General features: G+C 30.4%; 3 protein-coding genes and 1 long non-coding RNA gene across 8 annotated transcripts in view; 1 reads left to right on the forward strand and 3 right to left on the reverse strand.

Annotated features, from left to right (window-relative positions):
- Positions 1-12474, reverse strand: part of LOC117235945 (proton-coupled amino acid transporter-like protein CG1139) — a 39396-nt gene extending 26922 nt beyond the window's left edge. The window contains exon 1 of the mRNA XM_033498453.1: positions 12131-12474. Within this exon, the coding sequence (XP_033354344.1) occupies positions 12131-12166 (36 nt within the window). The 5' untranslated portion in view covers positions 12167-12474. The remainder of the gene's footprint in view (positions 1-12130) is intronic.
- LOC117235950 (lysophospholipase D GDPD1-like) lies at positions 4414-25272 on the forward strand. 4 transcript variants are annotated; one of them, XM_033498464.1, is made up of 9 exons: positions 4414-4424; positions 6398-6402; positions 22032-22210; positions 22304-22346; positions 22963-23144; positions 23214-23434; positions 23506-23639; positions 23705-23822; positions 23953-25272. In XM_033498464.1, exons 3-9 carry the CDS (start codon positions 22087-22089, stop codon positions 24076-24078), a joined length of 948 nt encoding a protein of 315 aa, XP_033354355.1. In that variant the 5' UTR covers positions 4414-4424; positions 6398-6402; positions 22032-22086; the 3' UTR covers positions 24079-25272. The 4 variants fall into 4 exon arrangements, with proteins under 4 accessions (XP_033354355.1, XP_033354358.1, XP_033354354.1 ...); XM_033498467.1 differs by lacking the exons at positions 4414-4424; positions 6398-6402; positions 22032-22210 and adding an exon at positions 20959-21095; XM_033498463.1 differs by lacking the exons at positions 4414-4424; positions 6398-6402 and having other exon boundaries at positions 21857-22210.
- On the reverse strand, positions 11356-11960 carry LOC117235957. The gene is made up of 2 exons (XR_004493753.1): positions 11751-11960; positions 11356-11667 (listed from the first exon to the last, which is right to left on the reverse strand). It is a non-coding gene; the product is annotated as an uncharacterized LOC117235957 (long non-coding RNA).
- LOC117235943 (SWI/SNF-related matrix-associated actin-dependent regulator of chromatin subfamily A containing DEAD/H box 1 homolog) lies at positions 16764-21511 on the reverse strand. 2 transcript variants are annotated; one of them, XM_033498450.1, is made up of 13 exons: positions 21118-21510; positions 20880-21007; positions 20481-20611; positions 20120-20301; positions 19826-20054; positions 19407-19740; positions 19060-19334; positions 18826-18963; positions 18412-18735; positions 18028-18329; positions 17744-17956; positions 17553-17659; positions 16764-17491 (listed from the first exon to the last, which is right to left on the reverse strand). In XM_033498450.1, exons 2-13 carry the CDS (start codon positions 20983-20985, stop codon positions 17337-17339), a joined length of 2496 nt encoding a protein of 831 aa, XP_033354341.1. In that variant the 5' UTR covers positions 20986-21007; positions 21118-21510; the 3' UTR covers positions 16764-17336. The 2 variants fall into 2 exon arrangements, with proteins under 2 accessions (XP_033354341.1, XP_033354340.1); XM_033498449.1 differs by having other exon boundaries at positions 17337-17491; positions 21110-21511.
- Positions 25273-25736: the final 464 nt, after the last annotated feature.

The following is a 25736-nucleotide window of genomic DNA, read 5'->3' on the forward strand; positions in this document are numbered from 1 at the left end:
TTAAAAGATAATCGTTTACAATCAAATTAAAATTAATTACACACGTCATAAATACGTAGAATCGAATAAAGATATGCGAGATACTCGTATATTTACGACCAATCAAATTATACAGCTTTCTCAGAGTTGCTGCACGTCATATCGACTTTTCTCATGGTCGCTTCTACGAAAACCAGGAGCTGAATTTGATTAACGATCCGATCGTTCATCGACGTCGATACGAATGACGATACTGGCATCGCGGAAGAATTCGAGACGGATATTGTTCAAGGCACCGTTAAACTGACATAAGAATAAATCGATGGTGTTGTAAGAGGAAGCAGATAATACAGATATATCATTAAATAATCGTATGAAGAATGAATGGAACAAGTATTAATATAGTTGATCGGTGCTTTACCCGATACATAATGTAACTAGCGTTGCGCTTCGTCGATTAACGATTTCCAATGACATTTCAACGTCATTGAGAGCTGTTAACTACGAACGTGGCACGAATTAAGTTACCATTGTTCACATATTGACAATAAATAGATTGAGTATTAATTGTTACCATTCATTTTATTACCATTCGTTGACCTACTTTTAATAGGAACAATGGAAATGTTTCACCTCTTGTGTATGGAATTTTCTTGTTTGTTTTCTCAGCACAAATGTTTATTTCTCACTATTTTTATCGATTAACATTGGCACCTGAGCGATCAAGAGTTCGCAATATTTTTACCAAGATTATTCAAATTTAACTACGGTAGTTCGTTCTTTGGGAATTCCAATGATATTTTCGTACATATGTTGATTTACTGATTGAACCAAAAGAAAGAGATAGACCTCTACATATGTGACTACATTAAAGGAAATAAAGCTAAAGAGAAGCCTGTAGTTCGAGATATAAATAAATAGAGATAAAACTGTAATATAATTAAAATATCGAAATAAACAAAGGAAATATCAATATTGAAATACTTGAAGAATTCCACAGAAAATTTTCTAATCGTCAAATTGTTTGACGATCTGAATTTATATAAAAAAAAATAACATCCATTTGTCAGATGACGATCAAGAAAACGGTGAATCTTCCCATGAAACACGAATAACCTACGTGAGTCTGTTTAAAATTAATCGCAGCTGTCGAAGTGATATACGTTCGAATCATTGAAATTACATGCTAATTACAAGAATATTTAATAAAGCAAAAAAAAGAAGAGGGAAAGAAGGAGGAAGTATCGAGGAAATCTTAAAAATCTTTTGATGACACAAACGACACGTGAATAATCCAGAGAACGTAAATTGCTCAACAACGATTTATGCTGTCGAATCAGAGAATTAGGATGTTATTACTTCAATAAACATACTGCTCGACTAAACTCTTAAAACAATTTGTCTTTAAAATCTGTAAATAAAAGGATTGTAACTTCAAAATTGCTCGAAGGTGTTCTTTTTTCTTTTTTTTTTTTTCTTTTTTTGTGATGTACTTACATAGAAGTACATCATACACGTTCTTGTGTTTGTACCAGTATAACATGCTGATGTAGAAGATGCCGATAAGATATTATTATTTGATTAATAGTTAATCGGTATTATCCTGATAAGGAAAGATACTGGTTACTTAAACAAAGAATTTTAACATATTTGTTTGAGATACTCTTATTTTTAATTGAATTTTATGTCTTTCTTATAGTTTTGCTGATAGCATCTCATTAGCTAGTTTTTCATAAAAATAAAGTGATATTTGCCACTTGAAATATCACTATTATTATGTACGACGTATTATAATCTTATGATATTACATACATATTTTTGATAACAATAACGTTTACTTTCATTGAAATAAAATTGTAATCACACACATATATGTATATATATATATATATATACATATTTTAATTCTGATTAATTATAACATACTTATTAAAGTTTAATAGCTTTAATGTAAATAAACATAACTAAACATTCAGCAATAGTTTCACTGTCCCACATCACCAAATTATCATATCCATAAAATGAAACATTCGAGAACTAATACGTGGAACATGTTTTTCTACGGATTTAGTTCCTCCTAATTGCACGATAAAGATCGTTTACAAGATAATGTACGTTCCAACCGGTAATTAAAAAGAGTTTAATCAAAGTAAGCGAATGAAACTGGATCGATGAAGCCACGTTATCGTCATATTCGACCGGAATTAAGAATTTCATTAAACTTGGATCGATCTTTCTTTTCATTTGACAGCCGGCAATTAACACGAGTTAGTGAATAAATGAATCGCTTAAGCCTTTGATACCTGCTTTTTTCGTTTAAAGTCATCGAAAGCTGCATCGCCATTATCATTCTGTTGAAACAAGTCTCAAGTTGAAATAAGCTTGCTCGTCTCGTTGCTTTAAACAGCCATTGTTAACTGGATTACGCTCAATTTCATCATTTGTAATTTATTTCCTAACAGGAGCAAAGTCTAATTGGATGAAAAATCGAATTTACAGCACGACGTTCCTTCTCACCGTTTCACGCTTCATATCGCGCAGAATTATCATTATAGCTTCCGATAAATTACAATTTATGAAAAATCCCAAGGTGTACAAATTTACAAAATACGCGTGATACGAAAAAAAATACATAAAATATGCAGAGTAAAATGCACGTTACAATATTCAGTAGATGAGACAAGTTTCCTATTTCGATTCTATTTCTTTATTTCTGTTCATAAATATATCAATTGTACAGAAATACGAAGTTTAATAATAGTACTCCTATGTTATATAATATAATATTATAGCGATATCATAATTAATAGACCGAGGATATTTATACAACTTCATATTTCCATTAGAGCTGTGCGCCTTTCTACAAGTCCAACTAAGGAAATGCAACTTGAATAGATATTTGTTCTTTCAGCTAGATATTTATTATAGCGAGCGTTTTATTTTGGATATTTTACATTTTTTTTTTTTTTTATAACGTTTCATGTATTTTGTATGATGATCAACATCATAAATGCTCCATTTCTTCAGATGAAACGTTCCTCATACAAACATGAATTTCTACATTGACGACTGATAAAAAAAAATTAGTTTTTCTCGAAATGTAAAAAGCTCGATAATAAAGCAATTAAGAACTACGGAAACAACGTTAAACATTTTGTTCGTATGATATAAAGTTATCTCGATGATATCTAATTTATTGGTATCGAAATCACAGTGTTGTAAATTTTAGAGATTAAACGTGAAACAATTTGATAAAATAATTAATTCTTGGATAAGAAAAAACTGGACTAGGAGATGTGATGGATGGTTCGATCGAAAATCTGGTTATTAAAGATTAGGAAATTAATATCTGTAATGATTACAGTTGTATAATTCCTACATGACTCTGAGAAATATCAAGGAATAAAGTACAAATTATTAATTATTCAAAAATATAAGCTAATACGAGATTCTCGGCACTATATTCGGGCTGCTTTTTAATTAATTATCGTGTTTCAAGGGAAACACGATAATCAATCATTCCTAATTTGAGATGATTCGAATTATGCAATTAATTAAGATAATTTTGAAATAAACATTAACACACAAATATTGATCGTTCATTTCTGTATTTAATATTAATAAACATTTGTCGTGTATGTGGAATATTACGTACGTAATTTGTAATTCAATTATCGTAAATAATGTCGTTTTATTTGTCTCTCATTACACGAATGTGTCAAAAGCCATTCTACTTGTAAATTTCTTAATTTTATTCTTCATTCTCAAAGAACAAACGAATTACTACTATAGATTTAATTTATTTATCACACAGAGGGAGAATAAATAATGAGAAATTTCTGAATAAATTTTAAAGAATAATAATGTGAAAAAATATCTAACGAAAAGAAAAGAAAATATAAATGTTTGTTTCGTTCAGGCGTCAACAGAAATTCTAAGATAAAAGTTCTAATAAAATAATACAACGGTGTGATGATATACATCTATAGGACGTTTAAATATCAGAATCGATGATCAATCTGATTCATAAGTTCGGTAAAAAATTCCATAGAAAATAGAGTCCCTCGTCTTTCGAATTAAATCACGATCGGGAGATATTCGCAGATTATCGACCTATCTCCAAGTAATCCATCTTGTGCCAAAGACAGGCATCGCATCGTTATGGCGCGTAAGATATCGTGTTGAAACTGACACGTTATGCCAGTTTTTAAGGAGATTAGCGAGAAATGCGGGAGGAGGATATCCAGCAATTTAGCACCGACTAATCGGTGGGACACGGAGTCGACCGGAAATCTCGTTACACCAATCACGCTGCTCCATACAATTTTACATTTAGGCTTGTATAGAATTCTACGAATAAAGAATAGAACCGACTTCCGTGTTTTTCACAGAGAACATTTCCTTGTTTACGAAAATAAAGCGTACGTTTCTTGACATAATTCGTTGTAGGAAACTTTGAGCGATAATGAATGTTCCTTCTGAAACAATTTAAATGTCTTATCATTGAGTGAATCACTTCGTTTCTTTTTTTATGCAACTTAAAAAAATTGCTTGATTTTGCAACGTGGAACATCGTTTTCTACGTATTACATTTTTGCACATGTGTAGATCATTGAAGTTACGTGTCCGTACTATTCTGGGCAATTCTACTTTCCTTGGTGCTCGCTATTTCGTTTAGTATCTATACGTATGTTAGTGGGCCGAACAATTTTCTCTGGAATTTAGTATTGAACATAAGGTTTTGTAAATTTTAGTCTTTGAAATTTAATACTTTTATTTAATTCAATATCGAATGTTAAGTAGAAATGTTCTCTAATGAATTCCAAGAAACGTTTACACTTGGAGTTTACAAAATTCTATCCTTTAAAATTAAATATTACATACAGTTTAACATTGAGAATTATATAGAATAACAAACTTCAGAAACTCTACATCTATCGATTCCTATGCTATTTTAAAAAGATTCAAGTATTTTGCAGTTCTATGAAATATTATCTAGAATAAAATGAAATAATCCCTATTGATTTATAGATACGTTAATCACAGTAATCAGTTGTTAAAGCGTTATTTGAAAAATATTTTAATAGTCTATTCGATTCTAAAACATATAATCTAAAATATAAACTAATCCTTGAATCGCTGAATAAGGCTCGCGTGTATGTTAATTATTTTAAGTATTGTAATTATCCCTAAAATGTATTGACGTATATGTACATTGATATTGTATGAACAATCAAGTGCCAATTACGTTTTCAAGGTAGAAAGATAGCAAAATAAAGTTATTTATCTGTCTATCTATAAAATAATCCTTGATAGCATACGGCGCCATCGCTAAAGTACTAAATTTTTCAATTTTTGAAACAATTAAGGAAAACTCTAACGTTTTCTTGTTCTGAGAAATATAATCTAAAATGAGATAAAAGAAAGTTCATATTGATTTATGATACCGTTTGTTTAAGTTATGTGGCCACAAGTTAAGCGACTTATTATCCAACAAAAACGTTATCGATGGCACCTTTTGCAAATAACTGTGTAAACCGTACGCGCATCGGGGAAACAGGTGAATTTATTGGCCAACTAAATAGAAAGTTATTTCACGGTTGCTGATCGACCAGTTACGCCGTTCCTTTTTAGGAAAATACGATGAAGCCAAACGCACATGTTCCTCATTAATTTCTATATCGATTAACATCTTTCGAAGCTGCGCGAATATTGGATGATTCTCAGCCAAAAAGATACTTACGTCTCACAGAAACGTGACTAGAAATTTACTGATAATAATTTTTGTTTATTGCATCGTCGCCGATGTGCTGTTGAAGATCGTGTAATATGTCACATAAGGCTCAAGAAATAACGTTAAGTACAATAGACCATCGACCATAATTAGCTCTTTAAATTATCAAGTTATTAAAGTCTGATGCCTTGGAATTTGTTAGTTTTCAAATTTTTGCGATACCGAACGTTTAAACCAATCAAATTTTCGAACCATCAAACTTTCAAAGTTATAAAAACCTTTGAGTTTATGAAATCCCGAAATGTGAAATTCTCGATATTCTTAAATTTCAAATTTCTACATTTTCATATTTTCTTACCCGACTTATCGAATCTTCAAAATTTATTAAACATCGGATCTCGTTACATTTAATCCGTTGCTTAAATACACTGCCTCAGTTGAACTCTCGTCAAATCTTCTGTTTAGTATGCTACGTGATACGCTACCTAAATGCGAACACCTTGTTAATTCCTAATCAACTACCCACGCTAATAACTACGTATTTGCCTAATCGCAGAATCAACATTTGCCTTTAAAACAATCCTTCCTTTCTCTTAAAACCGTGTACTCCGATAATTACGCAACAATTATCAAATAAATATTACATTCTACAATAAGCGAACTTGTGAAACTCGCAACGTAAAGTAAACCAAAATAAATTCAAGCTTATTAATATCCTGTTATAATGCGACAGAAATCATAATACGAATAAACACACGCGCATAGACAGATGAGTCGTATAAACTTTTTACCTGTTATCACGCGTAGATAATAATTCCTGTTATTTACACAAAACAATTGAATTATTAAGCGTGTAGGAATGTAAGGACATTCTCAAATACAAGGTCGTCTTTGTTTATCAATGAATGATTTTAATCCTATTGCTTTTTCTTATCATTTAGAATTTCTATTCAGATAGAATTCATTAACCGGTGTATAAAAAATTATTGCATAACGCTAGAATGAAATAAAAAATGAAACAATTAATAGATTATAAGGGAACCTTTCTCAATAAAGAAATTATTTTCCTTAATATTAGTAATTATATTTTATATAGAAATTTTATATACAAATCATCGTAATTAATAGATTGCAGATGTTTGTGCAATTTTATATTTTTGGGACTAGATGGAACTAAATGGAATCACGTTTGATCCATCCGCTAGATTTTAAATGGAACTAAAAATAACTAAATAAAAATATAGTCCACCCGTTAAATATTAAATAGAACTAAATACAACTAAATAAAAATTGTGCTCTACTCGCTAAATATTACAATGAGCGACTTACTTTGAATATTTTGCGAATTTCTGCATATTACGTGCATCCTGCACATTTGTCAATCTTTTACAAATAAATGTTTAAATATTCGTTATCTAGTAATTGAGCATTTGGAATCTTAAAGGTTCGATTCTTTCTGCGCAATCCAATGATAATTGGAGACATCTCGTTGAAATTAAAATAAGCGTATAAATTCCTCCATTACGAAATCATCGAGTCTAACCTCCTGAATGTAAAACAAACATTACACCAGAACAAAATATGTATTAAATCGACGAAACGAGAAGCTGCCATGTACAAATATTGACAGTGCTATGATAAAATTTGTTACTTGTACATTTCCATGACTAACATCAATCCGTTCGAAAACTAGCGGAATATTTTCAATCATGTGCTCATACTTGGTATAGGTTAGGAAACATCTACGCAATATGTAATTTGAATCTCATTGGCGGATAGATCGACTTCGAGATCGATAACTAAGTGGGGTAGGCGAAATAAATAGACCAAGCTCTTCAAATAACTTTAATGCTTTTCGCCATACTTCGGTATTCGTGGAACCTAAGTTAATATCTATTATAATTACCTTGGCGCCAATCATATTGTTATACTGTTATATCATTTAGAATATTGATAAATACATCGTTTACTGTTCCTCTTACACGTGCGTAAAGTTACGTATAGACATAGTCATTCTAGAATCACTGCTTCTATTAAATATGTACATCTTGGTTGCAGTTAGATTTGTTGGTTCGATTCAACTACTTGAAATAATTTATATCGGCAAATTAAATTAACGCAGCATCGAATCTTCAAAATTCCAAAGTACCAGACTTTCGAATTTTCAAAGTTCTGAATTTTCAGAATTTCGAATTCGTTTTTACGCTTTATCCCTCTGCTTGGTCCTTAATGGATTGTCATTTAATATAATATAATATAATATTAATAAATACTTAATATTTAATATATACTGTGTGAAATGATAATTATTATAGCATCTACGAACAGTATTATTATATATAGTATCTGCATAATAAAATTTATTAGCTTTATAACATCGAATCACATTCGTAACATGAATTATACATTATATTTCGATGCAACAGAAGCACAGGCTACATTGTTATGTAAACGTTAATTTCAATTCTTCATAAGGATCACTGAATACAAATTATCAATGTGTCGCATCTGACAAGAATGTCAATAAAATAGTTACAGAAACGATCATGAAGCAACGAGTTAGCCGCCTATCCGGTGTTCAATTGTCTTACATATATACAAACATACAGAAGTAAATAGCTACTATCAATTCCTGTGTGTATAACCTTTAACAAGTTCACTTAAGTTTCACTTAAAGTTTAAGGCGTCAATTCCTTTGGAAGTTCAGTTCATAAAACTTTGATCAATGGAAGCATGCAAATAGACCACGACTCTACTTGAAATCGCTATCATTTATTTTTATTCTCTCATAACGACATAGTGTCGCTATGTGTGTACTTTTCATTAGAAAATCCAAGACAAATATTTGAATTCTGGCAAATAATAATCGTGTCATCGATGATCGATGGTAATATTTAGACGGCGAATTTTTATGCAAATTTATATTTAGTTGTGGGCACAACCAAAAAGATGGAACTTGCGTGAAGATTCGTTTTGTCTTACCCTACTTTGGATATTTCGTATATTTTTATTTATTCTAAATTTATTTATCTCTAAATTTACATAAATGCATAAAAATCCGCATTCAAAATTTGCTATCAAAATTTCATTTCTCTTCTAATAAATCACTATTATTACGATAGGCGAAACTTGATGTCCTCTCGTCGTCGTAGCGAACCTAATCGAATGAAAAATTGCGTTTAAAACGCCTACTATCGAATATTAACGCCTCGACAAAATTCACATGCAATCTGTAATAATCGTTTGATCAACTGCTTTACCTCGGCGAGAAAATTTCTAAGTTTCTCACGTAACTGTTATTATCATAGGAACATTCCCTAAAAAAGTTCCATTCGAACGATCTCCTCCTTATCAGGTAATACGATCTACGAAAACAAGACGAACAAGTCCAAATGACGGAGCTGAGTAATCAGTGTAACAAACATTTGATATCGCGGCCAGTATTGTTATTGAGGGCAATAATTTTTTTTCTCTCTCAGAGATACGGTACTAAGGTCGATTCCCAGAGGACAGAAACCATTTTTCCTCGATTCTCCTGCTAAAAGCTGTCGAATCGCTTCAAGGAAAACGACACGTCAAGTATACGATTTGCACGCTATGAATCAGATAGAGGTAAGCAAAATTCTAACGAGGGAATGATACAATGACATTTGTCGGTTCGTAGATTAACCTCAATTTTGATTCTTAGATAATGTCTTCCGATTTTCGAGCCCCCGATCTTCTCACATTAAGAGCTTCCAGATTACGAAATTACACGAATTATCAGTTTTTTTAATTTTCATATATTCCAACATTAGACATTTTTCTTATTATGAAATTACTTGAACTATTCTATCTCTAGGTGTTCATATATTTAATTTTTTATCATTAATTAGAATTTTACGGTATTAAGCGAAATAGTATAATAATCGGATGATTCGTAATTTGAAAGATTTTATTTACATATTGGTTGAATTGCGCAAAAGTGCCCTGATATTTGAATTCCACAAATTATATGTATATATATATATTACAGTTATTAGAACGAATTCAAATATCACAAACGTCTTATTGTCAATGATTCCAATTGCTCACATTAATACCTAAATCCACAATATCAACACGGGGATTATCGATTCTTAACATAAATTTTTTTATTCACGCGTCTATGTGTGCAACAATGTAACGACCTCTGTTTGGATAAGGTTCACTGATCTATTTACGGGATTACCGAATTTTTACTTATCATCCTAACGATTACCTGTGATAACGTGAATTGTTGAATCGAAGAAATTGGTTCAACGTGAATAAGCATATTTCCGATCAATAAATAATATTCATTTCATTTTTGTCTGTCTAATAGTATTCATTTGTTTTGTAATATTTGAGTTAAAAACTTTTCCCTTTTTTATTATCAGAAGAAATATCGGTAACATCGTGTAATTGGTTAATTAATTAAGTAATAATTAATTCACAATTTTACTTGGATAAAGAAATCTTAAATTTTCAACATTTTTAGAAGAAAGATTCTTTTTATATTTAGAAACCTTTCTTAGTCTTAGTCGTAATTTTTTATTTTAGAACATCAAAATGTTACTAAATTAATAACAAATAAATTCGGAATCTTTAGACATAATTTAAACAAAAATTCGATCTTCAAACAGTAAAACCGATTACAATCATAGAAAGAAAGTGAAAGTAATACTAAAAAAGGTTCCTCGACAATATAGTATCAACCACCAACTGTTGCAAATGAAGAAGTTATAAGTCACGATGAGATCGGTCGATTTCAGGCTGAAATTATTTAATTTTTTCTCGTTCAGGAACTACAAATCTAATAAATCGCAAAAAGAAGATTGGAACTCGCAAAAAAAAAAGGAATAAAAAAGTATAGTAATCTCGATACGAAGGACACAGTTTCACTGACCGTTCGACAAAAGCGGTTCACAGTTCCAATCGAATTTCACATCCTAATGACTGAAATCTCGGGAGAAAAAAACTTGTCGAGGAATTCGATCCGATCTCGAGCATAAAAAACTTGCTTCAATTTAAATCACGAATTTCCTCTGCGTATTGCGAGCATTGACGTCACATAGTTCTGGTCAATATTGTCCTTCGATGTGGATAATTTTTCATTCAGACAAGAACTTTCCCTTTTCGATGATATTCGAGATCATTCGATTAATAGCAACCGCGGAATCGAATACGCAGTGGCTCATAATGAATATTTTAATAGTTTTACTAATTTTGTTTAACGATATACTATATTAATACGAAACATTTTTAACTTCATGTATAGTAACATTTCGTTAGTATTATTGCTTGTTTGAATGTGAAAGATGAAAAATTTCGTCAAAAAGTCTACAGTATTTGGTGAATTTTGAATATTCAATTGATGTTAATCTTTTTTTGTATAACCTTCTTTCGCATATTTTTGTATATTTTAGATGTATTTGAAGAAACAGAATCTTGAAATACTACAGCAGGAGCGCATAAATTAGTCAATTTTTATTATAATCGAGATAGATTAGAACGTGAAATTGCAGAAATTATCATAAAATTGTATAATAAAATATTTGGAACGAAATACAAAATAAATGGTGTTTTTATTAATGAACGATAATTTTAATACTTGTGGAGAAGAAAAATATTATAGCGACAAATTATGATGAAAATATCACGTTTTTCCTAAAGTATTTATTTACGATTGAAAATTCTGACAAGTATACCTATATAATTTTAAAATAATTCAACAAACATATTTTCTTCGTATTTTATAAAATGACAAATTTCGTTATGTAAAACGTATTCCAATTTTCTTCTCCCAAAGAAAAGTTTTACTAAAGAGGAAGAGAAGAAATAAACGTGAAACACGTCACTCATATTGACCACAGTATATCGTACAATTTTTAAACAATTAGATTGACGAGACGAAAACAATCTTCATACTCCATAGAAAAATAAAATTTCCCAAACTGAAATGAAAGTAATCGAACTACAATCGAATTACATGTGTCATATTAATATATCTATAGCGAATACGTCCATTTCTACTCACCTAGACATTAATTAACACAGATATACAAATGATAAAAGGATCGAATGAAACAAGAATTGAATCATACCGCCAATTCACCCAGCGGATAACAGATCTCTGTTCTATCCCTACCCACGATTTAAATATCAATTGTCTCGAAAAAATGTACATCACATGGCATAGTTAAAAGTAATGCCAATTCGCCTAATCGACCTTTAACAATTTCCTATACTATATATCGATACAATCTGAATATAAATCCCCGCTAAAAAAGAACGATCCATATATCGTGGAGGACAAAGCATATCAGTGCGTAATCGATGTATTTAGTGCGAGCATCCTACGTAAACAAGATAAACATAAGCAAGGAGAGCAAAGTAAATATAAATAGTGTCACTCACCGTACTCGAGGTAAATCCGAAATTGTCGTGCGACATTCTGGTGGGTCACTTCTTCTGTACACACCGAGAAATAAGGTAAAGAGACAAAGAGGGAAAGAGAGACACACGAAGTATATCACCTGGATGCGGTGCGTCAAAAAGAATAAAATAGAAATATATGTGTATATATATATATATAAGAGTCGCACGACGCAAGTACGGAACAAGGTTAAGGTAAATGAGAACGCGAAGCAGCGAAAGATGTGAAAAAGGACAACCGGTTTCAGTTTGTTATGGTACGATGCATTATTGTGTGTTGCGACAGGTACGGCCGCCGCAACTCGACTGATCAGGGTTCGCGCCAAGTATTATTTATATAGCATCATACCACGTACACGGCACACAGAGTACTCGTTGCCATTTCGTTTACTGGTCACTCACGGCATGATTCGGACGAGCGACGATGCGGCTCGAGTATGTACCTTTACCAAGCCTACTCAACACCGGCATCTACAAAGTGAAACGTGCCGGTTTACCTTAAAAAACACTTTACCTTTCGTAATTCTTTGCTACGTTAATGCAGCCACGTTTTAGGCGCCCAACGATTGATTACCGTGAATTTTCCCGCTCGATAACACAAGCCATCGGCAAAAATCAAAGAACTTGAAGATACTCTTCTCAGATTCTTTAACCCTGCTGTTCTCCTCGCTTCTTTTTCACGTTCGTGTCTCAGATCTTCCTTCTTTTTTTTTTTTTTTTTTTTTTGGATACTTTATTTATAAGAAGCGTGGAGTACGCAGATATTGAATACTAAGAATATTTAAGAACAATCCATATTTTTATAATATGCTTTATTGGAATGTCTAATATCTAATCTGGTTTGGGTCACATAGACACGAAAAGAGCAGAACTAATCTTGTTGCGTTCTGTCGATCGTAATCGTGTGTTTCTAGTAAAAAAAAATGATTCAAGTTTGGGCGAAGTATGAGAAAATCGTTAGTGACGTGCGCGATTTCCTCGTTTCAACTTTGTACGAAATATTTTCTTGAAACAGTAGAAGTTTGTTTGTTAAAATAAGAGCAAGATTGTAGTATAAAAATTCTTCAATCATGTTTTATACTTGAATTAATTTTTTATCGCAATTTTTGTTATAGTCTTACCATCGATAAAACGGTACAATTTAATTTAATTCAATTCAACCACGGTCGATAGTAACGCAAATTTATCGCCGTAAATACTGATGGTATTAAAAATTGATGTGTGCACCTGGTGATTCGATTTGTGTGTAACGTAGAAAGATTAATAGAGAATCAATGTTTATCTGGATGGTTTAATTATGCAGTGAGTCGAACGATATATGACCGTTTACTTGTGATTGCAGACATTAATCAGTTAATCATGGAAGTTACAATGATTTACTTGCAGTTGTAAATCAATTAAATGGAAGTTTTCCTTTCGCGTGTTTCAAAAGATAAATAATAGTACGAATGATAAATAATTATAATCTGTAGGTATAAGTACACGTTAAAACATCATTAATCAGTTTATCATACCATACACGATAATAATTTATAAACACGAGGATATAAATCGTAAAATAAGGATAAAGAACGTAAATCATCTGTGGAAGTTAGGAATACTGTTATTGTGGGATAAAATGGATATTGAGATTATTATTCGACGTTGTCCTAGAACTTTCAAGAAAAACACTCGATAAATGTGTCAACAAGCGCTGCTTGAACAATTAAATAACAAGTTCCATAAAGTAACCTCGATCATTATGTGCTCTAATGAACCGCCCTTCGTTCATTCTTATTTCCTTAGATTCGCAAACCAAATAAATAGAACGCAAGATATCAGAAGAAGAACAGTGAAATTGCTAGATCCGGGTAGGCATTTCCTTTAATCTTATCGCCTGATGAGCGACTTCTACAGAGACTACATATACATATGTGTTGTATATTTTTCTTTGTTAGTTGCCTGGTGAGCTTTAGTTTGACAAATCAGATGCCCGATACCCACGCCACCTACTACTGCTTTAAAAATAAATAAAACTGGATGCTGTCGCTATACAACACGAAAGAAGAGGTTAATCGCTGATTTGGCCAATGATAATCTTTCGAAAAGAATTAAAAAAGAATAGATTTACGACTATGACCAATCGTGTCAATGAAATAAGGGAATTAAACGTTATGCTCTTTATCTTTCTCCTCTGCGATGTATCCTTTATTAGAAATGTGAAGAACAACCAATGTGTTTATTAATAATCTACTGCAAATATGCGTGCTTTATTTTTAACTGTTTCAAGACGTTAGATACCACGTGGGTTTCATTCTGCTTCGGCATCGGTTCTATTACTTTAGTTTCTGTCTTTCGCCCTCTTTTTCTATCTTTTATTCGCCTCTCTATCTCTATCCTTCGCGTCTCCATCCCCACCACGAGCTTCATCCTCCACTACTCGGACCTCTACCTCTCACTGATAATGAAGGATGTTTCAATTGTCTCAGCCGAAGATTTTCAAATAATACAATTTTGAAAAGTTAGAATTATCTCATATGCCAAATTGTAGGTCCATAAATGGAAGAGACTAATTGCAAATGACAGAATTCCCAGTGAAAGTTTTCATCCGGATGAATAGCAATAGAATCGTAACAAAATTATGGAAACTTATCGACGTAATGTCACAGGAAAGAATGATTTGTCACGAGCATCATAGTGTTATTCTACGTCTCTGGATCGATAAAGATCTGCAAAAAAAAATAGCCACAAGAATGGCCCTCGTCTTAAAATTCAAGGTCACAATTTTTCTTATTGCATCGTATTCTTCTGATGAGGATAACAAATTTCAGAGGAACACGGTTCGTAACTCAACTGTCCTCTTGGAAAAAAAATGTTAAAGTTCCATTAGCTTTCGAACTTATTTTATATGTAATAATAATATTTACATTTTGCAGTCAAATACAAAGGAAATATCATTTAGTGTCGCACGTAAATGCCCCAAAACCACGATTATAAATCCCATATCTTCTATTCTTCCTTTCTTGCTATCTAAGCAACCGGACTCACATTTCTATATCCCGGCCAAGTTTCTGAGCAAAATTGCGCCTTAAATTTAGATGATGAAAAAATTGGTAGGTCGGTCGATGATAATTCTCCATCTCACACTAGTCAACCAATCTATCAATTTTTGAATGAAATGATTGGATCATGGTGAATAGGATGCAGACTTGCTTCTCATCTGTGGCTTGCTCGTTCGCCAGTTCTGACACAAATGGCTTTTAGGAGTCGTGAAAGATATCGTTCATAGTTTGGGTAGATGAGTTACATCCGTTAAATAATTAGAATATCGGATTAAATATAGTTTTTATTGCCTAAAGTCAATGCGTAATATTGGGTAGAAAATTGGCCGAAATATAGAATGTAAATAACGAGAAGAAAAGAAAGAGAAAAAGAAAGGAAGATATAGGATATGTAAAGATGCATCTGGCATATGTACGTGCGATAACAGGTGCTATTCCTACATGTGACTGCAAAATGTAAACGCATTACAAATAAAGTTGAGTTGCGATCGATGGTTCCTTTAAGGCTTTGATCTCCGTGATGAGTACAATACGATGCAATAAGAACAAAAATTTGGCTTTGAATTACAAGGCAAAGTTTAATTTTGCAGTTACTTTTTTGCAAATCAATACCAATCCAAAGTCGTAGAATAACATTGTGATAATCGTGATAGATTATTTTCAAATACCCCGTGTAACTGTAGATTCCGATCGTGGAAGTATACGATTTTCAATGTACGTCATAGATTATCGACATAGAAAGGTATTAGATGAACGCAAGATTTACTGCGACACCTATTGACTTCTTGAAGATATTTGTATCGTATCCTGATAATATAATTATTGTGCAGATGTGTAAATTGTCCAACGATTTGACATCTTGTATAAAAAATATTAAATAATTTGTATCTCTATGCATCTGAATGTATTTGCATACCTATAACATCCTAAGAATTTTTCTTCCTCTATACAATTTGGGCAGTTACATTCTATAAGACTATTCGAAGAAGATCGATTTATTAAATATGAATGTATTTTAAGGATTGTCAATACATTTTTGGAATTGAGTTTTTGTGTATTTAATAATACACAAGAATAAAATTCATTTTTGACACTCTATAATACTCTATATTAATAGTGGTATTAAAATTTATGATGGATGTTATAATCGATCTTCAAGTAAAAAGACTCGATAGCTTCGTAATTTGAAAGATCAATGTGCGTCAAGATTAGAAAGATTAAAGTATCATTTATACATTATAATATAGACTATAATAACTCATTGCTTCTTAAAAATTGTAAATTATTTAATTTTCGTAATTAAAAAAGATAAATAAAAGTAAATGAATGAATTGTATTTATTACTTTAAGTTTAAGGATAATTCTCTAATCAGTTAGTCGCGTAATTTAACAGTTATAATAACTACAAAGCATCTTGAAAATCCATATTTTGAAATATTTGATTTTATTACCTTTAACATCTGATCGTAAATTCTTAATTTGTTTAACTATGTAATTTTACTAAGTTCTAGATTTTCGTTAAATTCGCTCAAGTATTAACGCGTGTATTACAAGATAATAAATTAAGTCTAAGGAAAGGTGTATAATATCTTTAATGATTTTGTACAAAGATCAAGTTCTTCATTCAGGAATGTGTGTACAGTAATATCAATTAGTCTGACACTGTTTACATTATATCCCCTTTTTCTTACATCAACTTCTCTTTTATTCATTTTCTTCGGCTATTCACCATCAACTTGTGTTATTAGTAAATATTGTGCAGTCTTAACGATTCTCTTAAAGTTTACGCACAAAATATACCATTAAATATCAAAACATATCAGACAAAATATGTAAAAGTCACGAATGAATCTAAATACGTATATGCTCATATAAATAGAAGAATAATACAGCGCATATGCGATGTACCAATAAGGTTTCACAATTTACAAATAACGTCACTCAAAATCATGTATGCATATTCAAATGTGCAATAATTAAATTTAAGAAATACGTACGGTACATAACTGCAAGGCTGACTTTTAATTTCCTTTTTTATCTGTTTTTTTTTTCTTTCTATCCTCTGTGCAATCACAAAGACATATCATGTATATAAAAATGATGTTAAATTTTCTGCTAATACAAAATAGGTTCAAACAAAAGATTCTTTAAAATTCTATATGACAATTTTCTTCATTGTCCAATAACCCATTACTTGTTCTCCCGTTCTTCATTGGAGACAGCGATAACGATTTATTGTGATCCAGCCCTAACGTCATCTTAAGTAACTTTAATACACTCTTTTTGTCCGTGCTTTCATTCTCTGTGAACAAATTCCATGCTTAATATTGGATTATAAAGTGGGCAAAATTCATAGCACTTACCTTCTTCACCAGTAATCTGTTGTTCAAGATGTAATTTATCTTGAGCTATTTCGTATATGCCTTCTTCTATAGTAGCTTCGCTTAATAATCTAATTATACTAACTGGTCTAAAAATAGTGTCAGATATATTTATAGAGCATACATTTATTGATATTTTTTCAAAGGACATAAATTAGTGATAAAAAGCATACCTTTTTTGACCTACTCTATGACAGCGATCCTCCGCTTGCTTATCATTATAAGGATTAAAGTCAATATCGTGAATTATAACAGTATCGGCAGCAGTTAAATTGATCCCCAAGCCTCCAGCTTTCGTAGATAGTAAAAATATGAATATACTTTCATCCTCCATATACTGATTTATTAAATACTGTCTATCTGTTACTGGTGTGCTTCCATCTAATCTGTTTCCATATTCACGTAAAAGAGTAATAATAATGAAAAATATAAAAGATAAAAAGTACGTAACACAAACCTTAAGTACGTTCGTCCTCTAATAGTTAAATATTCTTCTAAAATATCTAATATCATGGTGAACTGACTGAAAATTAATACTCGGTGCCCTTCTTCCTTCAGCTTTGGTAGTAACTCGTCCAATATCTTTAACTTTCCAGCTTCTGAAATTAGTTCTTGAGGTAAGCCCAATCCAGCTAAGCTTTTGTACGTTCTTGTTAATTGATTTATTTGATAATCTGACATCCACTGTAAATCTTCAAATACGTAATCTGGGTTTTTCTGCTTATATGAATGTTCCTTTGCTAATCTATTTGATATTACCTAACACAAAATTGTGAATTATTAAAATTACATGTTATAAATTCATTCGTAATAAATGTAAGAAAGGTAACTGCAAAAATACTTTTAATTTGGACTCGTTGTAATAGTCTCGTACTAAAAGAGGATGATTAGCTAATTTTCTCAGCTGCATCATCATTCCAATACCATTAACCTCAGTGCTTTGATCAGCCTCAGCTGAAAATTCAGCAACTAAATTAGTATACATCTTTCGTTGCTTCTCTATCATTGGACACTTAATCACGCGCTCGGTTTTTTCTGGTAAATCTCGAAGGACTTCGGCTTTCAATCGGCGAAGCACAAACGGTCTCATGATTTGCTTCGCATTTTTCACTTGTTCTTGTTCAAACAATGGCTGTTCACTATTTTTCTTAACTGATGGAACTTTCTATAATGTAATACTCATTGTTACATAGTATTTAACTTTCTTTAAAATTATTATTATCATTAGCTATTACTATTACCATATTGAACTTACGGGATTCTTTGAAAATAAACTCTTCAGATCAGCTTGTTTGCCAGCAAACAGTGAAGGCATCACAAATATTAAAAGCGACATCAATTCCAATAAATTGTTTTGCAAAGGGGTACCCGTTAACAAAATTCGATGTTTAGCCTACGAAATAATCGATAATTTGGTTCATGTAAAAAAGAGTACATGTAAAAAAATGTAAAAAAGTGTTATGTAAAAATGCGATGAGGGAACACATACATTAATTCTAACTAGGTTTTCGTATCTGATAGTACCCATATTCTTCAACATATGAGCTTCATCGAAAACAACATAATGAATAGGCATAACACGAAACAATCTTCGTTCTTCCGGTGTACTGCTAATTAAATTATATGTAGTTAATAATACGTCAACATCATCCAAATCACCATTTCGCCAACCTAATCTCATCTCTTTTCGTTCTTCCTGAGAACCATAATATTGTACAACTTTCAAACCGGGCGACCATCTCTCCAACTCATTGTTCCAATTTTCTACAAGGATAAAATAAAAACGGATTACAAACAAAATAATATAGGCCAAAGCAACCTATAATGTGTATCTACCCATCGTAGAACTAGGAACGACGATTAAATGTGGTCCATCTTTCTCATCTCTGAGGCCAGCCTCTTTCAAATATGTAAGAAAAGCTATTACTTGCACTGTTTTTCCCAAACCCATTTCATCCGCAAGTATACCGTTAACATTTTGAGTGTGCATCACAGCAAGCCAATTTAATCCAACCATCTGATATGGAGCTAATTTTAAATTTGAGGATAATCTCTTGGGTTGACTTGTGATAGCCGATGCTCTTGCAGCCACAGCTCTTTCAATATTTGTAGACAAACGGAGGCATTTCTTCATGAGAGCTTCTACTGCATGTCTGGTAGCTAGCAATTCCTGTTTCATTGTAATATATAATTTATCTTAATAACATTGCAAATGAAAACTAAAAATTTTACAATTTTTTTTTTGAGCTGCTTACCTGAGCTGAATTCAAAAGCTCTGTATCTAGATATTTATTGTTCTGGAACTTTTGAACTAAGTCTCTCCAATCTTCAAATGGCCTTGCTTCTTTGATAGCATTTGCTTTCTTTTGAGAACATTGAGACATTAACAGTAATTCTGATATAAGAGCATTTTGCATAAATTCTAAGACTGCTTTCTTATCAGCTGTAAGCTCATTAGATATTTCCATATCTGAATCTTCATCACTATAAACATTTGAAAAGAAATGCTAAAATTAATCTCTACACACACCAAATGTCTAGATGCATACCTATCAAACACTTTATCTTTAAAGGTTGCTTCATCTGAATCGATGTCTACATCTTCTTCGTTATTCAATTTTCGTTTTTTTTTCTTATTGGTTCTAGAAGGTTCTTTAGCAGTCCTCTTCCTACTATTTCTAGTATCTTCATCACCTTCGTCACTATTCCAATTTATGTTATTGGATATGTCCTACATAATAATGGAAAATTAAATTCTCATTCAGCATAAGATGATTTGCTACTAGAATAAAAAAAATACCCATATACTTCGAACAAAATTAATTTCATTATCATCAACACTTTATAATTGAGCAAATACTTTATTATAAAACATTAGTAATATAAAGCTATCATATGATATATATATACCTTATCTGTATGATCTAAAGAGCTTATTTTTTTAACAGGACTCCCTGCATCGCTGTCACTGTCTTCAATTACATTGACTGCCTTACGCCGAAATTGTATCTTAGATCCCATCAAATTACTGTCATCATCCGCTAAATAAAAACACTGTGATTATTTACTCACAGTTACATTGGAATACAAATATTAATAACATTGTCATTATCAATTAATATGTGTAAAGTGTATTTTTCTAATTTCTTAATTTTTACATTCAAATAAAATTATAATTAATTGAAAATAATGATTAAAAACATATAATAATCATATATAGGAAATTATTCTTCAATAACATAACAACAAAAGATGGACACCGACTGTATTGACCTAAAAATTGAAATTCGTGAATAAATAGACTCTTACACATGTTCAACGGTTTCAGTTGTTTCTTCTGGAATCGAAATTGTCGTAAGTTTCCCGAAAGGCTTGGACTACTCGCATCTGTTTTCGGTGAATTCGAATCCGACATCTCGTTAAACGAATGAGAGACGCTGGCGAAAACACATTTTTGTAAAGGCAGCTTTTAAACTTGTTTGACAGGTGCATTCGTAAAAGCTCCGAGAGATAGATGCCCAACAGGTTAATATAATTACCTATTTACCTGTAATTCCTCTTATTTCGCTTCCGAATTTCTTAATGACTATATAATTTCCTTCATACCCTTTTATTATTTCTTATCTTTCAGAAATCAAAACGGAAAGAATACAAAAAGAGAATAATTATGCTTACTAGAACTTATAAAAAGTGTAATTCATAAATCAGAATACTGTATAAATGAAATTAATTTTGATTAAAAGTTAATGTAATGATGATCGATCGCGTGATATTTTTCTACGAAATAATACAATATCCTTTTAGAAAATATGCAACAGTTGAAATCAAAATGAGATTTATAATTACTCTGAAAATTCTATATCACGGCGGTAAGAACTTGTTCAACGAAAATTACACATAGGTCCAATTTCTCTATACTCTTTGGATAATGAAATAAGGGAAAAAAGAAATTTGATATTACATCATTTTATGTATGTGGAAATTTTAATAAAAAATTACTCAAAACGATGGTCAATTACGCAATATATTTCTATTAAATATTAATACAATTTCTTTTGGGAAAATATAACATATAAATATTAAAATTAATTTTATAATTGTACCAAAAGTTCTCTATTTCACGAGAGATTCCTCTATTTACAAGAATTTATTCAACAAAAAATAAATCTACACTTTGTTTCTAGTTTTATACTCATTAAATGAAAAAATAGAATGAAACAAGAATTTGATAATATATAGTTTTATTTGTATATATAACTAAAAAAAAGGAAGGTATAACTAACGTGGAAATTTTTCATATAATTTCACCCAAAGGATTTTATAATTACAACGTTTGCAATTGTCAAGTATGCAGTAAAGGCTATGATATAGCAAAATTGATTATGGAATTCTCATTTGACTTCTGTTGGTGACTTGTCACTTGAAACGTTCATTTACATGTTAATCACAACATTACATGTTAATAGCGACATGCTCCGATATGCTACACGAATAAAAAATAATAGACAGATATAAAATGTTGTTGTATACGTTGGTAGGAGGTTATATGTTAACGTCAATAATACTTTTTAAATATCCAACGTTATTACATAAAAAGAAACAAGTGAAATTTATGTGCCAGCATATCAGTCACAGAGGGGGTGTGTTTTGAAATTTTTGGTGATTAGATAATTAAGATCATTACATACATAGGAAAGATATATATATATACTAATAAAAAAATAATTTTGCAGGGGCAGGTGAAGGCTATGAAAACACGATGCATGCTTTTAAACGGTTAGTTAAAATTCTTACTCACTACTAGACTGTGGTTTTTTATGTATTTATGATAAATTTTAATGTGCATTAAAAATCCAGTACATGTCATATGCAAAAGTATGTAAAATATTCAAAATAAAGTGCTCATCATAATTTTTAGTGGGCGAAACAAATTATTATCTAAGTTCCAATTCTTTAATTCTTTTTATAAAAATATGAAATTACATAAAAATCCACAGTCTACAAGTCTACTCATCATCTTAAGTGTGCAGCACAAAGAATTATTAAATTAACAGATATTTATCTAAAAATAGTTCTCTAAATTACTTTTTCTGGTTATACAAAAATCCACAAAAATATTTGTACACTTATGAAAACTTTTTATGAATGTATTATGTTTTGTATATTATATAAAACATTTGAAATGTCATTTTTATTTACATTGTTAAATTGGTTTCAAATTTTGTCAATACAATTATCATAGCCATGTCTTGTTATGAATGTTACTAATGAAATTTCAACACGTTTCATATAACACATATAATATACATAGAAAACTTTTCTATGGTAAGTGTTCAAATAATTCCATGAGTTACTGCATATAACACTTTATGAAAATGTAATTTTATTCCAGAGCTGTAGCAATTGGTACACAAATGTTAGAATTGGATTGTCATTTAACAAAAGATGGAGAAGTAGTTGTATGTCATGACCATAATCTTTTACGTAGTACAGGCACAAATAAAAGTATTTCAGAAGTAAATTACAAAGATCTACCTCTATTGAAACCACGTCTTCCAATAGATTTTGATCCAGGTATGCTTAAACAGTTTTTAAAAAAATTACATTTTTGAATAAAATGATTTAGAAACTGTAGTTTAACAGATGTAGAATATATTGGCACAGAAAAGGAGGAAGATAGAAGATTTGCTTTATTGAAAGAAGTATTTGAAGCATTCCCTAATATACCAATTAATATTGATATTAAAGTTAACAGTGATGAACTTATAACCAAAGTATCTAATTTAATAAAGGAATATAATCGGGAGGAGTATACTGTATGGGGAAACTTTAATGATGACATAACACAGAAATGTTATAAGACGGTACCTAGTTTTTATAGTACAATATTTGTATACTAACATAATGATATTAATTTCAATTATTTTTTCTACAGAATCCTAATATAAATTTGTTATTTTCCATGAGACGTGTAACTCTGTTGATAGTTTTCTTATACACTGGTTTATTACCATTTATACCTCTAAAGGAAACACATTTAGAGATATTTCTACCTTCCATTTATTTAAGGTATTCTAAACATTTTATTCAGTATTGAATCTAATCTAGTTTCTCTCAATATTACATTATTATAGATGCAAAGGAAGTCCAAGTATAAAATTCTTACCCTTGGAAAAAATAATTATAAGGACTATTAATGTATTACTAATGAGGAAGTGCTTATTTAATCATTTAAGAACTCGAGGAATACATGTAAGTTAACGACTGTTTAGTTTAAATCTGGAAATATAATTCAGATTAAAAACAGTGCTGTTAGTAATAAGTATATGTTGAAAAAATTTTTATTTATAGCATATAAAAATATTTAAATACGTTTTTATAGATCTATTTTTGGGTCTTAAATGAAGAAGAAGAATTTAAGAAAGCTTTTGATCTTGGAGCTACTGGTGTAATGACAGATTATCCTACAAAATTAAAATTATTTTTAAATAATTGTTCTATCGAATAAGACGCTAAATGCAATGAATGAGAATGATACTAATATATAAGATATATATAGTATATAAGATATTTATTGATGTACTTCTGAGAAGTACGTGTACATGCTGTTATAAGTGAAGAATGTGTCGAACTTTTATTTGATAGACATGTATTACTTACAGATTATGAAAAAAGATATTTCTATTGCTTATTGTATACTAACAAAAGGAAGTAAGAGCAGCTTGTTTCAAAAACTTGTACATACATAAGGCAGATAAAAATAAGTTTCAAGAAAATGAATAGTGACATATTAGTAAAATACAATGAGAAAAATAACTATAAAATGTGTGGACAAAGACGCTTTTCGAAAAAAAACATTCTAAAAATATTTTCTGACGCATTCAAATATATTCGATATTTCGATTATATTCAAAATAGAAAGTTCACAAAGTTCGATAATCTAGTCTAAAAAAGTATTTTATAAAACCATTATCATAGATTTTTATATATTGAAAACTGATACACAAAACATGTTTGATTATTACAGCTACGTTAAGTCGCATTTATTATATAATTGTATTATTATAGTATTTTGTATGTACTAAAGCAAACAAATTGCAATTCACAGTCATTAGTAATAGGGATGCAAATATTATTAATAATATCGCACACATAAAGTTTAATTATTTATATAAGCTTTATTGCAACATATCTTTGAGTATAAAGATCAAGAAACTGATAAATAACTTACATACTTCTATATAAAATACTCCTTTAATTCGCTCGCGTATTTATATTCATCAAGAAGCTGATAGAAAATTAAAAAAGGATATATTTACATGCATGAGGGTACATAAATAATATACTCTATACATATATGCATTACAGGTACATTAATGGAATATAACATTGAGTATGATCTGCAATACTAGACAATTATAAAATGTAAAAGGAATCATATTCGTTATTTGATCACGAATGAGTGATAACCAGTTTAACAGAACTAATTACATTTCATTATATTTATTTGTTATATAATTACTCAAATTATACGTTTTTCTCTATTAGTATTACTAGTATCATATAACTGTCTTAATTATGGTTTCAAAAATACTGCAAACAGTTCTTAATCACAACTTGTATAGAGAGCAAATTTATATTATGCATAAATACGTGTACTTTTATATTTGGAATAAATTCTAACAATATTTGTAAGTTGCAATTTTATAATTCTTACTGGTACATAAATGTTATTTATTTGTCATGTTATTTGATCGATAATTATATCATATATTTTTGCACTTGTCATTATGAAATTTTGTAATTTCAAATATTTTTTCATACTTGTATATTTATGTTGTATATACTTGTATATACTGTTTTTTCTGTTATATATCACACAAATTAATGTGATATAATTCTATAATATATTTTATTTAAATATATAAATTTTTTTTTAATGATTCCTTTATATTCTTTTCCTAAATACTTCTAATTAGTAATTATACTCAAGAGTTATTACTACATTTATGGTAAACAATTTGCTTTGGTTTTTGAGTACAATCATCGATAGGCATTTGTACATAAGTGAACACTTTGCCTTTACAGTAACAACAAAATTCCTTAGAAGGATGAGAATTATTAAAATGCTTTTCTATAGCAGAGTGATTTCCAATAATACTCATG

Source organism: Bombus vosnesenskii, unplaced genomic scaffold (genome assembly GCF_011952255.1).
Source record: "Bombus vosnesenskii isolate JDL3184/JDL3185 unplaced genomic scaffold, Bvos_JDL3184-5_v1.1 scf7180000013334, whole genome shotgun sequence".
NCBI lineage: Eukaryota > Metazoa > Arthropoda > Insecta > Hymenoptera > Apidae > Bombus > Bombus vosnesenskii.